Genomic DNA, 18,659 nt, shown 5'->3' on the forward strand with positions numbered 1-18,659 from the left:
AGTCCATGAATCACCTTTTACCTTTTTTTATACATGTAAGTATCTATAGGATAAATTTTTAGAGGTAGAAGGGCTGAATTGGAGGATATGTTCTTGAAAATTGATCTCCATGGAGGTTGGTTCAATCAATAGCGCCACCATCGGTATATGAGAGGGCTTGCATCTCCATATTCTTATAACATAGGATGTTTAAATGTAAGGAGTTAACTAATTTCATCACCGCCTAATGTTTCTAGATTACTAGTGGTACAGGGTAGGCTAGGGCTTCCAGAGATTTCTTTGCATGAGAGATGGAGGAAGTGCATCCATTCGATACAGGATTCCCAGGGAGAGCCACGTTGCACAGCTTTGGTTTAGAGACAAGGAGCGGTGCAGGAGAGAGAGAAGAGGTAATTCTGAGGACAGTGTTAAAATGTCATTTAGTCTGTCCTCCATCCCTTTTGCTGAATTCTTAGGGCAAGGAAATTGTAATAAAAATGAGTAAAAGCTAAAGTGAACTGTTTCACAAAAGAGGGACTTTGGGAGTATAATACATTTGCATTGGTACCAACAGTAATGGTCTTCACCTTCAGTAAAATTATCAGCTCCTTGATGAGGCCTCCGCAATGGGCATTGGTGGGAGCACATTGGGTGTCAGTACCCTTGATATTAGCCATTGTCAGCCATAACATAGGTGAGTGGGAATCAGAAGCTGCGTGGATGCAGTTGCTGGATATCTGATCTCGAAAGCTGTCGCTTTTGACATCAGCAGTGGCTGGAGACCATTAGCCTTTAGAAGAGGTTAGGAGAAAAGTGGTAGATCTTGGCTAATAACACAGAGGACCCATCATGGTACATACTTAAGATACTTCCTTAGGAAATCTCAGCAGCATTAACAAGAGATTTGGCGTATGATTTTCTGCAAATGAGAAATACTGTTTGTGACTTGTATTGTGAGTGACGTTATCTACCTGGTTTTCAGGCCCGTGGAATACAGGTTACACGTGGGATGATGGAATAGTACCAGGTGAAATTTAAAGAAAATATAAAGCATAGCATTTCTAAGTACTAAAAAAAAAAAAAAAATTGCTTAACTCTTAGAAGCACAATTTGTTGAAGTGAAAAGGCTTTGTATGTTTGTATACAAGTGCACACACTTACAGAAGGTGAAAAAGGAGGACGACTTAGGGTGTCATAAAACCAGCTTCTGTTCAAATAATATTGGTTGCTGGTTGTTCTACCTGATTAGGAGATGGTGGGAAAATGCCTAATCTATTGTAGCTGTTCAGACTTCATGCGATAGTGAAAGTAGCCAGTGGCTTCAAAATTGGATAAAGGAAAGGAGAATGTAGTGAATATTTTTATGCTATAATATTTTATACAAAATGTCCACAAGCCTTAGAATGAAACAATGGATGGAAACAATTTTTATAAATTTTAGATATGTGCTTGCAGGCAGAGCATACTGTGTAACATTACCAGTGTTTTGTATAGCAAAAGCATATTCTAATTATTTCCTAAAATATGTCATAAACATTTTCTGCAGCTTTTGTACAGTGATAGCTTTTAGATTACCCCGATTTTCTATTCCTCCTCCTGGTCACAGACAGCATTTTTGCTCTTGTAAATTTCATACCTTTATGGTTTTTAGGTAGGAAAAGACCAGAAATCTACTTGTGTTGAATATGTGTCTCAATGACATTTTGTTAATGAGCGTGTATTTGATGGCACTTAACTAAAAAGGATACGTGTTGTACTGATGTACATAAATCGAGAACTTGGGACCTAGTAAACTGCTTTCTGGACTTGCTGTGTTCCAAGGAGTAAAATGGGGAAAAGTAGGCTTAGCCAGATTCTCGGAGGGGGTAAGACTTTGAGACAGCACAAGACGGTGGTTGAGAAAAAGCCCAGGGTTGGAATCAGACTGACCTGGGTTAAAATCCTGGGTGTGCCACCAAGTGTGGTTTTGGGTGAGTTACTGAACTCTGCACTTTTTTCAGTGTCGACTAGAGGGATGATAGAACCCATCTTTCTGTGAGAAACAAATAAATGAAATAGTTTGTGTAAGTTTTCTGATGTTTTGAATGCTTTTCTGGAAGAAGATGCGATTGAATTAATAAATGAAAAATTTTTCTTATTAAAGGATCACTCAGGTTTTACCTGGTTTATCCACCAGGGGGAAAATTATTCTGTCACTCTACTATCTATCAGGAAAAGCTGCCACTCCTACCTTAGAAAGTCAGGTTTGTTGCTGATCTTTATGTATTTAGTGAGGTAGGAGTCATAGAGAACTTCAGTATGAGTCTTAATTTATTTCATATTTTTACTGTTTCTTAGATTAATTCTTCCTCAGGCCTTTACAACCTATTTCCTGTTTTGAGGATTAAGTCTTAATGATAAAGGAAGAAAGAATATTGAAGCATCTAGTAAACTCCAACAGAAGATAGCTGTAATTCAAAGAAACACAGGGTTTTGTTTTGTTTTTTTCCTATTGACTATTTAAAATGTGGAATGTAGTGTAATAACCACCCTGGACCCTTCACTCGTCTTTATCTTCACAGTTCCAACATGTTGCCAGTCTTATTTCACCGTTTTACCCCTTAATTAATTTGTAGCAACTTCCTCACCTTATATCACTTCATTTCACAATTTCAGCTTGTATCTCTAAAATACAAGGAAGACCTCCTCTCTTTAAAGTATGTATCATCATCATCCCTCAAAATAAAGCAATGGTATTTCTCTAATATCATCAAATAGTCAGTTGGTATTCATATTTCTCCTCCTGTCGAATCATCTTTTTTTTTTTTAAGATTTTTTGATGTGGACCATTTTAAAAAAAATTTTCTTTCTTTCTTTTTATTTTTGGCTGCGTCGGGTCTTCGTTGCTGCGCATGGGCTTTCTCTAGTTGCGGTAAGCGAGGGCTGCTCTTCGTTGCAGTGCGTGGGCTTCTCATTGCGGTGTCTTCTTCTGTTGTTGCAGAGCACAGGCTCTAGACGTGCGGGCTTCAGTAGTTGTGGCTTGCGGGCTCTAGAGCACAGGCTCAGTAGTTGTGGCACACGGGCTTAGTTGCTCTGTGGCATGTGGGATCTTCCTGGACCAGGGCTCGAACCCATGTCCCCTGCATTGGCAGGCGGATTCTTAACCACTGCGCCACCAGGGAAGCCCGATGTGGACCATTTTTTAAAGTCTCTATTGAATATGTTACAGTATTGCTTCTGTTTTATGTTTTGGGTTTTTGGCCCCGAGGCATGTGGGATCTTAGCTCCCCAAGCAGGGATCAAACCCACACACCCTGCATTGGAAGGCGAAGCCTTAACCACTGGACTGCCAGGGAAGTCCCTAATAATCTTTTTTTTTTTTTTTAAATAATTTAAATCAGGGTTCAAGCAAGATCTATGAAATGCAGTATTGCGATTGGTTAATATGTCTCTTAATCTAAATTTCAAATTTCCTCTTTCATTTGTTTATTAGTTATTCCTTACAATTTTTTGTATGTGCCGAAAACAAGTTTTTAATCCTGTATAGCAGTGGCTTTCAGACTTTTTGGTCTCAAGTCTCTTTTATGCTCTAAAAAGTGAAAAACCCAAAGATCTATTGTTCGGTTATATGTATCAGTATTTACTGCCTTAGAAATAAAAGTATATTGGTTATTTATTATGACTTATAACATAGTAAACTGATTACCTTAGTATGTATAAGCACAATTTTTATGAACTATAATCACAGTTTCCAAAATTTAAAAGAAAAGGTGAGAGAAGTAACACTGTTTTACATTTTTGAAAATCTCTTTAATGTCTGCTTAATAGAAGAGAGCTGGATTCTCATACCTGCTTCTCATTCAGTCTGTTGCAGTATTTTGTTTTGGTTGACGCATATGAAGAAAATCTGCTTCACACTGGTATGGGTTTGGAAAATGGAGGATTATTTTAAGTTTTTCATTTAATGATGGACACTCTTCTTTAATATTACACCAAAACTTGACATGTGGTAGTTTCTTAAAGGTTAGTTGCAGTGTGCAATTTGAAATCCTATCAGTGAGCTTTCTGTACGCTGTCACATTAAAATCCATCAGTCTGTGTTGCACTTTGAATGGATCCTTTGGCCATGCATAATTTTGTAACTGTAAGCATTGGTCATTTGGAAAAATCACTTCACTGAGTTATGTAGATCTTCCAAATGTTGACATATTTCATTATGAACTATTTTAGAAAATCATATTCATGAATATCACCACCCATCTCCTTAGAAAAGTCTATAGCTTTGGGGAAGCTGTCAGGCTCATGGTGGTGGATACAGGTTTTCCAAAATGCTGAAATTGTATCGTTAGTAACGAATGCTGTCAGTGTGACAGAATATTTTCCAAATATCCAAACTTGAATAAACATCGTTTTTTAAGTAAAAGTGGAATTCCATAAAAAAGAAAGCAGCTTGTTCAGCTTGCATCTCAAACAGTTCACAGGTGCTTTCCCTTGAGGCAGCCTTGGTATTTTGCCATGCCCGAGCACTTTGTGCATACTTCTGTTTCATCACACAGAATATTAAAAAGATATATATTCAAATATCGACGTAATAAAATTTATTATTTTACTTCATCACAGGTGGTTCTTAGTGAATCTGACATTTGTTTACTGTGAGTGCATGCTGCTGAAGAATAAAATGACTGCTACTGCAGCTGGGTACCACAGCTTCAGCAGTTTTATCCACTATTGCTTTGCACCATCAGTGTAAATATCAACATAGTGAAGAAGGCAAATAACGTGTTAATATTTTCATGAAAGTAATTTTGACTTCTTGGACCTTTTGGGAAGGTCTCAGGGTTCCCAGTACAATCCATGTTTTGCTTCTTATGTCTTTATGGTGTGATTTCACATGTTCCTTTGTCTCTGGTATTTCCTGTAAATAGACTTGATCACAACAGATTTGATTTAGTTTTTTCCTGGCAAGAATACTTCATAGATGGTGTTGGGTTGGTAGATATTCTTAGAAGGCATTGATGATCGTTGCTAGAGTCATTATTTTAATGGTTGCAAATGGCTATGTTTCAGTTCTATCATTCCTTCTCTATTTATTAGCAAGAATTTTTTTCTGAAAGGAAACTTCTTCTCACCAATGATTTGGTTACCCTGAGATACACTTTTTATCGATCTCATGCAATATGGGCAGGATAAGTCCTTGTTTATTTTTCCAAATAATAAGTTGGTTGGTTCCCTTGTATAATCAAAAGGTGATCAATGAGGTGTTCTTGGTTGGTTTGTTTGTTTTGAATATCGTTGTGAACTCATAATGATTTAAACTTATTTGATGTGTTTCAATTCACTGCAGCTAATATCCTTACTTTGGCCAACAGAAGCCTCTTCAAGTTTGCTTCTGAGTCCCTTTGGTATGACCTCTGCTGTCTTTGATAGCTTCCTTGCTTTTTTATTTGACAAGATGTTCCAGGCTCACCTTGCACATTTCCTGCCACTTCTGGGAAGGCCTGGGAGAAATGGTATTTAGAGACCACAATCTGAATACTAGGCTGTTAATTACTATTGATTGGTGGTTGTTTCTAGAGTTTGTCAGTGGGCAAAGCTAGAAAATATGCATATTTTTTAAACATAAAATGCATCATGAAATTATACAGATACTTCCATTCAGATTTAGGACCCATTGATCTTCGATCACTTGTCAGTGACACCAACATAATTATTTATTTGTTTTATCCCATACCACACAGACAGCAGTTTCAGAATAACAATACTACCTCCAATGGATATATGATTACGAAAAAGTTTGTTTTGAAAATGAAAATTAAGAGCATTATCACAGTGTAGCTAGCCAAATTGGTTATCTTAACATAGCCTAATTGTGTTTGCTGTACATTTTGAGACTGTTTTCCTGTTTCTCAGAACATCAACTTGGCAGATATTTCTACTGAGTTAAATAAATCAATTTCATGAAAGAATCAATCATACTGTATATTCATTGTATTGATAGAACAGACTTACCTGTCAAATTTAGTGTAGATGGCATTCAATAATGGACTGAATTTTCTTGTTCTTTTTTAAAGTCTAAATGGCCTCTTTTTCAACATTTTATACTGGATACTATCCTTTAGCCACATCTACTCTCTTTTGAATGTCTTGGGGTGGGGGGAACTCCTTAGAGGGTGAAGAATTCTATCCATATGTCATCATGATTTTTTGTTCTAAGTGAATATGCTATGAAACAGTGAATTCCTCTTCTAACAAAGCAAAAATTTACCACGGCACTTTTTGTTTAACCTAGAACTTTTATTTATATTTTCTCCTGTAATTTACCATGGATTGCACTAGGAAAAATATGTTTGAAGCAATTATTTCTAAATCTCTGGGTATGGGATATTATGATCAAGAAAATTATGTAATTAAGGGAAATTGAAGCAATGACCACTAAAATAAAAACTGATTTGTATGTAGAATATTTAAGTGATATGCCCTTTTTTCCTTTTCCAGGTTAAAAACAAATCATGACTGAATCTGCCTCTAGCACAAGTGGTCAAGAGTTTGATGTATTCAGTGTCATGGATTGGAAGGATGGAGTAGGTACATTACCAGGAAGTGATTTAAAGGTAAGCTGTCTTTATTACATAAAATTGTGTGTGTGTGTTTATTATTAAAATGAATTTGAGCACATATGTGAAATACGGATTAAAAGCATTAAGCATAGTGGCTGTAGTTTTTATATGATGCTTGGTCCGCAGCATCTCAAGATGATAAACTGCTGGTGGTTTGGCAGAAGCCTTTGTCGACTGGAGTAGGGGACTTAGAAGTATTTCTGCAGTCTGTATGCATTTTGTAGAAATTCATGTATAGCTTCAAGGAAGATGGTTTCAGGTTTTAGTCTATCAGGATGGCCAATAAATGTAAAAGTGGTAGACTTAGAAGGTCTAGCTTTGTATATTTTTTGTAGTAATGGGCTTTGTAGCTTGAAGTGAAAAACCACACTCCCTGTGTCCTAGTTTTCTTATTTTAAAACTGGATAATGTTAGAATGTTGAATAAACAGGACTGTTCACCTCCCTTAAATTATTTATACTGTAAACTGTAAATATGGATTTTTGTGTAATCACTTGTTCAGAAGCTGGTCCTTCCTGTAAATGAGACTGCTTTTGTATAGCTGAGAACCCTCCTCAGAGAGCACTGCTTCAGTCTGCTCCTTTTCTAGGTGCTCAGCCTGCCCCTTTTCCCCAGCCCCCCAAAGCCACTCCAGGACCACATCTGCTGCACCCTGGGACAGGGTTGTGCAAGCACCCACCTGGAAAGTCAGCCACCCCACCTCTCATTTCTAATTTGCTTTTGCTCTGATCCTGTCTCTGGGACCTTGAACCTGTCCATGGCCCTTTAGACTTTGTGTTTGTACTTAGTCACTCAGGTGTTTGAACATCCGACCTCCCTAACTGGCCGTCTCTTGGCTTGCCTTGCTGATGCTTGGCGTTCTGGCCTGTTCTTGAATAGAAATTCCTGCCCCCTAATATTGACTTCTTGGAATCCAATCCCTTTTAGTGGCCACTTGACAAGTATCTGAGCCAAAACTGTTCTAGTCCATCCTCAGTGGTGAGATTTGGACAGTTCACCTCTTGTTGGAAAAATACTTAGATTTTAGTTGGTTTAGGTTTAATTAAGTGCAGTGTGCCAACACATCTATCTGAGTTTAGTTTAACAAAAATATTGCAGTGAGGTTTAGTGAAATATGGAAAGGAGATTCGGTTGTTAGTTTTAGTTCTATGTGACCTTGAACAAGTCAGTTAATCTCTTTGGGGCCAATTTCCTCTTTGGTAAAATAAGGAATTAAATGAATGCCAAGGGTTTTATCTTCTCTAACATTCTCCAAATGTTCATCTGGATTAGATATGATGGAAATAGAGTGCTGAAATTTTTGAGAAAGAAAAACTCTTCAAGATTCTGTTAGTGTCAGCCTAAATGAGCTTTGTTATTTAAATTCTAAGTTTCACAATCTTTATCTGTAAAATGGGGTTATAGGATCTATGTCATAAGCTGGTTATAAGGATTGAAAAACATATATGTAAAACACTTAACAAATTGTATCTTTTCTTGCTTTAAGGTATATTATGTAAACTGCCTTTTTTTTTATTGCTTCAGCGTCTTATTTTTCTTGTACATTTTTATTCCTTCTGAATGGCTTATTTTTTTTCCCATGTAGGTGGATGATGAAATTTATAATTTTTGTTCAGTTAGATTTTGACAATAGAGTGAAGTCTCCATCCCTAAGAAATTTAGATTGCCTAAAGGTTTTCTAAGCAATGGATTTTAGGAATTAACCTATTACTTTTATAAAGGTAATCAGATAATTAAGCCACTTAGTGGGTATTATCATCTGGGTTATTTGATTTGACTTTTAGACTCATCTAATTACTTGGGTAATTGCCATGTATCCAGTTCACTTTATCTGCTGTTGACAGATACCCTATTTAAAAAAATAATTTAAAAACATTTTCTACTTTATAACCCTTTTTATCCGAGGAGATTCAAAGACTAGCCAGTTGATTATATTGCTTAGGATATCTGATTCATTTGCTCCTCGTATTACAATTTGAGCTGCCTAAGAGAACTGATTAAGCAATTGATTTTTCATAATTAAGTTATTGGAAAGAACTTTGAATAAATCATGCAGTTTACTCTCCCACATCATGCTCTGCCTATTTGACACTGGAAGCCTCTCTTTTTTAATGGGCGAAGGCATGTGGCTTTCTTAATGTGCGATCCCTAAGACAACCCAGCTGAGGTTAATTCAGCTAATACGTAGAAGTTGGTTTCTTATCATGGGAACAGGTTTTAATATGCTTCAGTTTATTGCCATTTTTTTTTTATTGCCATTTTGAAAGAACTTTTCTCTGTAAAAGCCTCATGACTGCTGGCCAGTCAAGTGATATCGCTCTTCTGCTTAAAATCCTTTAGCAGTTTCCTGTATCCTTCGTGATAAAGTTCAAACCCCTTAAGTTTACCACAAGAATTTTTTGGTGGTCTAGCCCCTACTTTCCTCTCCAGCTGCATCTCATTTCACTCCTCTGTGCCACCCTGTTTCCAGCCCAGCCAACTAGCTCGCACCTTGGTCCCTTTTTACTGGTCCCTGTTGCTGGCATCCCCATTCCCCCCTTCACACTGAGCTAACCAACCCTTATATAAAACAGAGCACAAAATCTCCTTATTTGGGTGCAGTAGCAGAAAGAATAGAGAATTTATTCTCTGGTGGGCACTTAACCTATGTCTTTTAATTCTCTTATTTAACCCATTTGGGGGAGTTTCTGTCACTGTTGTCAGTTTACAGATGGGGAAACAGAGGCCCGGAGTGCTTAAGTCACTTGCTCAAGCAAGGTCAGACAGTGCGTTACTGGGAGAACTGGGTCTTAAAACCAGGCTTTTCTGATTTTAAAACTGATTTACTTACCACTACTATTCTACTAACAAGAGAAACGTTTTCATATCAAAAGAGATGAAAGGGAAATGTTACAGCAATTTAGAGGAGGTATTATGTTAGCTGGAGGGATCAGGAAGGCTTTGGAAGCAGATGTCATGTGAGGTTTAGGTGCCTGAAAATAGGTGGGAAACTGTGTGAAGACTTTTGGGGGCAGGGATGGGAGGAGGGAGAGAAAGGGGCATACAGAAGAGGGGCTAGCATCCGAAAGTATAGTGTTAGGGAAGAACAACAAGTGTCCACCGGACCTCTTGAAAATATTGTAGTCATTAGCAAGACATTTTTACTTAAACAAACTTTGTAAACTTTACCGTTGCCTAATTTGTTCCTTTAAAATGCAAATCTGTGTTTGTAGATTAATATCTCAGGGCCAGCTGTAAGAACAGGCAGGCGACTAAGTGGTAAGGCTTGTGGAAAGATGCATGGTAGGGCTTGCTGTCCCTAAGCGATTCTCTGCCTAAACTTCTTATGATTTCTGAAATTTATCTGCAGAGAATTATTCCTCTGGGTTATAAGGATTTAGTCTTCTGGAGTCCCTCAGTAAAATGTCAGTACACTCCTGAGAGTGATAGCATCTTATCTCAAAAGAATAGTTGCCACTTAACCAAGAGCAAGACCCAGCACCAGTGATGCAGAAACCCAACTGGAAAATTCACTGCGCTCTTATTGCAGGGTTTTGCCTTGTCTTGTTTGACGTTCAGAACAGTGTAGTTACTAAATATCTTTGTCCTTGAAACAGATTGCTAAGTAGAACTCCTATTTCAACACTGAAAGTAATGAAAACAGTAATCTCAGCAGTGTCTTTTAATGATCTGTTATTAAAGATAGGCACAAATAGGCTAAAGATCCTTTGCCTCTATAAGCAAAAATAAAGAGAATGAATCAAATAAAAGGTAGCTTAGGCCAAGACAAACAAACGAAACCTTTTTTACCCCTTATATATTTCAGGCGTAATTGTTTTCTGATTGACCTACATGTATCCACTAACAGAAGTTACAGTGTCAGCTGATATGCTTGATTTGCTTAATAAAGCCCTTTTGTAAAGTTTATAATTTTGACATTCTTGATTGTAGAATGGAGTCAGTTGCTCATTTTTTATAGTGCTTTTTAGATGTCTAGGTTAAAAGAACTAATAACTTTTAAAAAAGTGATTATATCTAGTTTCTATAGTTGCAGCACCATTCATAAAAGCATCACCAATTTCAGAATTTGAGTATTTTATTGGGGAAAAAAATGTTAGGAAATGTGTCAGCCTTTCTGGAATTTCATCAGTGGAACTCAGTAATGTTAGCAGCACCTAACTAACAGCCTATGCTGTCCAACATTTTTTACAGTAGGAATATTGCGGAAGACAAAAAAATTGAGATGTCAAAAAATTGATCCCTGTGTCTTTTTTGCATATGATAGGATACTTTAAAAACACTTTGAGGTTAATTTTTTATTATAAGTTACAGGTGTACACTATAGTGATTCACAGTTTTCAAAGGTTATACTCCATTTATAGTTAATATAAAATATTGGTTATATTACACATGTTGTACAATATATCCTTGTAGCTTATTTTATACCTAATAGTTTATACCTCTTAATGCCCTACCCCATGTTGCCCCTCCCCCCCCACTGGTAACCACTAGTTTGTTCTCTATATCTGTGAGTGTGGTTCTTTTTGTTATATTCACTGGTTTGTTGTATCAATATTTTTTAGATTCCACATATGAGTGATACCATATAGTATTTGTCTTTCTCTGTCTGATTTGTTTCACTTAGCATAATGCCCTCCAATTCCATCCATGTTGCTGCAAATGGCAAAATTTCATTCTTTTTTATGGCTGAGTAGTATTCCATTGTGTGTGTGTGTGTGTGTGTGTGTGTGTGTGTGTTATATATATAATATATAGTATGTGATATACATATCTCTCTCACATCTTCTATATCCATTCATCTGTTGATGGACACTAGGTTGCTCACATATCTTGGCAATTGTAAATAATGCTGCTATGATCATTGGGTTGCATGCATCTTTTCAAATTAGTGTTTTTGGGTTTTTGGATATATTCCCAGGAGTGGAATTATTGGGTCATATGGTAGTTCTATTTTTAGTTTTTCGAGAAACCTCCACACTGTTCTCCACAGTGGGTGCGCCAATTTACATTCCCATCAACAGTGTAGGAGGGTTCCCTTTTCTCCACATCTTTGCCAACATTTGTTATTTGTATCCTTTTTGATGATGGCCATTCTGACAGGTGTGAGGTGATATCTCATTGGGGTTTTGATTTGCATTTCCCTGATGATTAGTGATGTTGAGCATCTTTTCATGTGTCTGTTGGCCATTTGTATGTCTTTTTTGGAAAAATGTCTATTCAGTTCTTCCGCCCATTTTTTAATTGGGCTGCTTGTTTTTTGGTGTTGAGTTGTATGAGCTGTTTATATATGTTGGATATTAACCCCTCATTGGTCATATCATTTGCAAATATTTCCTCCCATTCTGTAGGTTATCTTTTCCTTTTGTTGATGATTACCTTTGTTGTGCAAAAGCTTTTACGTTTAAATAGGTCCCCCCTTTTTTGGCCTTTATTTCCTTTGTTTTAGGAGATAGACCCCCCAAACTATTGCTATAATTTATGTCAAAGAGTGTTCTATGTTTTCCTCTCGAAGTTTTATGGTATCCAGTCTCACATTTAGGTCTTTAATCCATTTTGAGTTTATTTTTATATATAGTGTTAGAGAATGTTCTGATTTTTGAAATAAAGTAACTTTGGTTAGAGTAGATTTTTAAATATATTTCAGGGTTATAGGATGCCTTTGAGAATATGATAAAACTTATAAACTCTATCCCCAGATAAATATATATGTGCCCTTGGGCTTCCCTGGTGGCGCAGTGGTTGAGAGTCTGCCTGCCGATGCAGGGGACACGGGTTCGTGCCCCGGTCCAGGAAGATCCCACATTGCCGCAGAGCGGCTGGGCCCGTGAGCCATGGCCGCTGAGCCTGCGCGTCCGGAGCCTGTGCTCCGCAATGGGAGAGGCCACAACAGTGAGAGGCCCGCGTACCGCCAAAAAAAAAAAAAAAAAATATATATATATATATATATGCCCTTAACCATAATTTTGCATATATTTCCTGAGATTTATCAACCCCTTAAGTCCGTCCATGGGTCCCTGGCTTACGGGAGTTAACTGTTTCCCTAAGTGCACTGCATCTTTACTTTGTGCTTAGACTGTAGGTCAGTTACTGGCAATAACTATCACGAGAGGGAAAAGATAACTGGAATTAAGTGTTGTGATGTGGGAATATTACCTTTTAACTTTGAAAGTATTGGAACCTAAAACTCCCAGGTGTCATAGGTCTGAATTTTGATTTGAAGATTCCACTCAGCTGTGTTCTCTTTCTCAGTGTTTGAAATGCCAAGGTATAGTTTAGCAGCAATTTGGAAATTTAAGCCACAGGACACTTTCTGTGTAATGTAAATGTTTTGTGCTATTTCCCACATTTTGTATTTGTCAAAAAAGTTTAAATTAGCATCAGCATATAATAAAAGTAAACTTACTTACCTGGGCTGATGCCAGTTTTTAAAAATTTTTCATTCAGAATTGATTTTCTGCCATAGTTTTTAACATCATCAATTAATAATCATGATGGCTTGGCTTTTCTACTCTTGCCCAGTAGATGGTACTGTCAGCTTTATTTTGAAATATTCTGGTTTCAGAGTTGGTCATTTAAAATTTTATTTTTTTTCAAAAAGTAAAGTTATTTTTAGCTCTTTCCCTTCCAATTGACTTTTTACCACCTCCTAAACAGACATTTTTAGGTGAACCCACTAGGTTTAGTATATACATGTTACCTGGGAACTTGTATCTGGAATATGAAATAGGGAGAAAACATTTTCACCTTCCGTAAGTATGTCACTTGTTCAGTCTAGAAAGCTTTTAATAATTGTAGACTATGTGCAGAAAATTGTTTAAGGTGCTATTTTCACCTGGTGGAAAGAATAATTAGTTGTAAATTTTGCTTATGATGTTTCTGACTTGTAGTCTGAATCTAGTTTGGTAAAATAAATCATTCTGTTGGCATGTTGACCAAATAGATTTTTAGATTGGGAAGTGGAAGGCCTTATTTAAGTACTTCATATTTGCATGCTCATCTATATTTCTGTGAGAGATCTAAAAACTTTAAGCCGAAAGTTTTATAATCCTTTTGAATTTTGAACTTTCTGGGCTCTTCATCCCCTGTCAAGATTAGTGGATCCCTAATGTCATTCTGTTTTATGGAAAAACAGAAGGAATACAGAATAACTTTGACCTTCATGAAAGTGAGAGTAAACCTAGCTGTTTCAAAGAGAATGGGGCCCCTGCACACAGGTAGTGGTTAAAAGTCTTCAACACGTAAACTGTATGTCCAGGAGATTGCAGAAGAACACTTGGTTTGAGGCTCTCCATGAGGTGAGAGGAAATTTTCAATATTTGGGGTCAAAAATGCCCATGAAATCAAGATGCCCTTACTTTTTAGTGATAAAATTGGCCTGAAGCTAGTAAGCTTGTTCACATCTCATAGATATTACCAGTGGTTTAGTTTAGGAGGACTAGAAGTGAATGAATATAACAGAGAATTCTGAAGAGCGGTGAAAGAAAGAGGAGGTATAGGGCCGGGGGTCCCACGACTCATGCTTAGCCTTCCTTCCTCATATCTTGGAATATGGGGATAGGGACGTGCAAGTCACAGTTTCTAGAATGATGATATTCCTGCTCTTTGAACTAGGTGAACTTGGGTGAGACAAGTTGATTCCTGGGAAAACAGTAATTCTCCTTTTACTAACTTTGATCATCAAATAAGCAGTAATATGAAACAAGAAAAACAGTCTTAGAAAAAAAAAAAAAAAAAAAAACAGTGTTTGAAATTATAAGCCATATAAGTGAGCTGGCAACTCCATAGGACAGTGCAGGGGTGGTTGTTTGTATCCTTAAGAAGTTCTTTGTTGCATTGTTCTATTCCCCCTTCCTGAAATTCTAAAATTGGTAAATGCAAAGGGCTTAATAGTGGTAGTGGGCTTTTCTGGATATAATTGTTGAAATTAACTTTATAAAAACGTAGTTCATTTGCTTAAAGACTACATGTGCCAGCCATTAAATGATGACTTTTCTGAGCACTTTTGTAAATTTTGCCTCTTTCTACTGTTATCGCTAGTTCCGTGTAAATGAGTTTGGCGCCTTGGAAGTTATTACAGATGAGAGTGAGATGGAAAATGTTAAAAAAGCAACAGCTACCACAACTTGGATGGTACCAACTGCTCAAGAAGGTAAGAACAGGTCATCTGCATTGTCCTTTCTTTTTTTTTTTTTGAAGAGTTTTAATGTAAGAATATCTAAGGTTTTATAATAGGCTGGAACTTTGAAAATCCTGGGTGATCTTTGTGTCACATATTCTTAGGTAAATTTCTATGACGAAACTAATATGGAACCAGCTTTTATATTTTAAAATAACTATAAAGTGTCTTCTTTCTTTATGCCAGATCTGTCGTAGCATTAGGTTAATTGGAAATTATCAAGTAAATCCATGTTGTGATAGCCTACCCAGGTGATTTAGCCAAAAGCCTGCCACTTTTTTCTCATCTACTCCGATGGTTGTAACTAACACCTAGATGCTGATGACTCCTAAATCTATATCTCCAGCCCCGACCTCTCCCCCGAGCTCCAGGCCCGTATTTCCACCTGCCTACTGGACATCTCCACCTGGATGTCCCACAGGTACCTCAAACTCCACATGTCTGAAATGCGATTCATTTTCTATTTCTTTCTCCCCTCCCCCCAACCTGCTTTTTCTTCTGTAGCCCGTAATATCAATTGATGGTAGCACCATCCACCCAGTGGACAAGCGAGAAGTCTAGGAGTCATCCTGAATTTGTTCTCTCCCAGCCCCATAGCCTGTTACCTAATCCTCTTGGTGTTTATTTCTTAAATACATCTCAGATCTGGCCTTTTCTACCTATCATCACTGCCACTGCCTTAGTTGAGGGCCTAATCACCTCTCACCTGAATTACTGCAGACGGGCTCCTAAAGAATCACTCTGCTTCTGATTTCCCCCAATTTACCCCGCACACCGAAGTCAGAGGACCTTGTGTAGATTGCTTATCTGACACTTCACCAACTTCTTATTGTCTCTTTAGCAAAACAGACAAAGATCCGGGTGACCCGCACCCACCTGCTTGCTTTGTGTCTTTGCTCTCTGTTCTGTTCTTTGTATGCTGTGTTCTGACAGGGCCAGCAGCACTGAATGACATAAAATTCTCCCAACGTATCATGCGGTTTCATACTTTCTTGCCTTTTGTGCTCATGCTGTTTCTTCTGGCTGGGATGCTGTTTCTCTCTTTGTCCAGTTGGTAAATTCCTCTTTGGCCTTCAAAACCCTGTTGAGGCTTTATATCAGAAAATCTTTCCTTGACCTCCCCCCGGGAAGGATGAGTCACTTCTTCCTCTGTGCTACTTCTGGAACTTGTTCATGCTTCAATTATTGCATGTGTCACATTTTATTATAAATATTGGTTTTCTTGTCTGTCTTCTCTTCTAGACTGTGAGCTCTCTTGGGCAAGGTCTATACTGTCATCAGTGTCTAGCGTAAATTGGTGCCTAATAAATGTTTGCTGAATGAATGATTAGCCTAACGATTCAAGCAAAAGGAAATGTGAGCTCCTAGACAATATGGATAATTATGATTTAGGAGATCTTCTGCATTAAAAGTAAAATAGAAAGATGTTGATTCAGCCCATTAAGTAAAAGAGTCACTCATCAAAAACACGATAGAACATAGATAACCCTTTTAAAATTTTGTCAGAAAGATACAGCTGTATAGGAGTCTATGGATGGTTGGTTTCATCTTCCGAATTTAGTGACTAATGAAATTTTCTTCATTTTACTTTGAACTCTGTAGAAAAGGCCTTGGACAAGCTTTTGTTTACCTGTTCTGAAGAATTTTTTTGTGTGTTATGTAAATAATTTGAGTGATTCCTGTCAAGCCCATCCTCTTCTCCCTCCCAAGCGCTGTGTGGTTTGATCATGCATTCATTCATTCAACAAACATTATTCTTTTATTGTGTTGCTAACAAAATTATTAGAAGAAAAAGTCTAAATGTGTTTTGCAATGATTTCTGTCATGGTTTTAACTTTTTTTTCTTCTTTTCGTCTTCTAGTCTTTTCCGAGAAGACTGGGATGCCTTTCAGGTTGAAGGATCCAGTGAAAGTAGAAGGGCTTCAATTCTGTGAGAACTGTTGTCAGTATGGCAACGTAGATGAGTGTCTTTCTGGAGGAAACTATTGCAGCCAGAATTGTGCTCGGCATATCAAAGACAAGTAGGTTTTTGCCCCCATTCCATCTATAAAATGAGTTTTAGAGTCCAAGGTCCTGGTGCTTGGGAATACAGAGGTTTTATGCTCTCTGATGTCTGTCATCCAAAAATATCTTTTTTCCCCCAGAGACTTTCCCTTTGGAGACACTTGGACCCTGATCCCACTACTGGACTGGTGTCTTTGGTCATGTCTGAACTGAGTTGTGCTGTTCACGTCCTAGCTGCAATACAACCTCTGCCTCTTTCCTTATAGCCTTTTGTTTACATTAATTTTATCGCTCCCCAGCCAAGAGTATTTAGATTTCTTTGGGCTACACACACATTTTAATGATACTCATGTTTGTGGAAACACACTTTTGTTTATATTTTGGGAGGTCTTAGGTAATTCAGCTAAAACTCCACAAATGGACTGAAGCTTCCCCTGACTGAGAATCCGCTGAATGGCCATAGTGAGTAGTGTGGTAGTTGTGTTACTGCTGACCTCAGGATGGACTGAGGATTCCGAGTCAGGGCCGTCAGCTGTGACTGACGGTGGTGTGACTGCCATTGGGAACTGTCTGACGAGGTCAGCTTATCACCAACAAGGTGTATTTCCTGTGCATACTCGTATACTACAAGTAAATGACTTGGCATTTTATGTTTGAGTGGAGTTTCCCATGTGTTTCAGTCAGAACAGGCTGGAGAATTGTCTGTTTTCGTTAGCCACCTGATGTTTTACAAAGTTACACTTGGCCTTTTTCAGTTGGACTTGGCATTCTTAATAATTGCTAGATCCTTGCTTTAATTGCCCCTGAAGACTAGAATATCTCTAAATAATCGATTCTTTCATTAGTATGGATGGCAGCTGTGGAAGACAAATAATTTTAAACTTGTTAGAACCTGTTTCACCTGTAGTGCTGGTGCCCTTTTAAAATTATATCACTAATTACATACTTATAATAATTATATAAATTAATACGTAAGCTGATTTCCACTTTCTGTCTTGACAGTGTTATACATGAGGGTGGTTTGAAGTGTCTCTTATCTATGATACGTACACCATTCTCCTGGTGGTTAAATATTTTTTTAATGAGTTTTGCGTTGCTAATCAGCATGCAGATATTTGATGGGTATTGTCTCCTGTCACTTTTTTGGGTTTATAAATTCAGCAGAGATCAGAAGGAAGAAAGGGACGTGGGAGAAGACAATGAGGAGGAAGATCCTAAGTGTAGTCGGAAGAAGAAGCCCAAGTTATCTCTGAAAGCGGACTCCAAAGAGGAGGAAGAGCGAGATGAGGAGACGGTTAGTACCCACAGGGCCGCGCCTTCGCGAGTAGCACCGCGGCCCAAGGCACCGGCTCTGGAGCCAGTTACCCGAGTTCACATGTTGGTTCCGTGACCTTGTTTTACCATCAGGAGGTTACCCACCTACCCTCTCTATGTCACTGTCCTCATCTCAAGGTGGGAGTTATAAATAGTAGTACCCCTTCCTCAGGGTGAAGAAGTAGGATGTTCTGGAATTTACTGCTGCAGTGAGAGAGGCACCAGGAGAACCTTCAGTTGCGCGAATGAATTTTAGATTCCTCTTGACAGCAAAATGCCAATCCCATTTTGGTAAATTGCAGACAGATCTCATAAAACGATGTGGGTAGGTATAAAATGGCAGATGAATGTCAGGTATATTTAGCTAAAACTAATTCACAATATGCTAATTAAAACATAAACATCCCCTCTCTAAAATATTTATTAGTAACTCTATATGAAAAGAGAGCTTTGAGGTCTCAAAGCATTTTCCTTAAGATCAATATTGAGCAACGATGATTGGCTAGTCACTGTTTTAGGAGTTGGGAATGCAGGGATGAATAAGACAGCAGGAAGACAGGGTTTCTTTTCTCAGGGACATTACATTCTTG

General features: G+C 37.8%; 1 protein-coding gene across 9 annotated transcripts in view; it reads left to right on the forward strand.

The window, feature by feature from the left end:
- Positions 1-18,659, forward strand: part of L3MBTL3 (L3MBTL histone methyl-lysine binding protein 3) — a 118,899-nt gene that overhangs the window by 15,171 nt on the left and 85,069 nt on the right. For 6 of the 9 annotated variants that reach the window (XM_019951856.3, XM_073789585.1, XM_073789583.1 and 3 more), the window contains 5 exons: positions 6,454-6,569; positions 14,613-14,724; positions 15,098-15,172; positions 16,613-16,772; positions 17,917-18,049. In XM_019951856.3, the coding sequence (XP_019807415.1) occupies positions 6,468-6,569; positions 14,613-14,724; positions 15,098-15,172; positions 16,613-16,772; positions 17,917-18,049 (582 nt within the window). In that variant the 5' untranslated portion in view covers positions 6,454-6,467. The remainder of the gene's footprint in view (positions 1-6,453; positions 6,570-14,612; positions 14,725-15,097; positions 15,173-16,612; positions 16,773-17,916; positions 18,050-18,659) is intronic. The other 3 variants (XM_033867706.2, XM_033867708.2, XM_033867707.2) reach the window with 3 other exon arrangements.

This window comes from Tursiops truncatus, chromosome 12 (genome assembly GCF_011762595.2).
Source record: "Tursiops truncatus isolate mTurTru1 chromosome 12, mTurTru1.mat.Y, whole genome shotgun sequence".
In the NCBI taxonomy this organism is placed as follows: Eukaryota; Metazoa; Chordata; class Mammalia; order Artiodactyla; family Delphinidae; genus Tursiops; species Tursiops truncatus.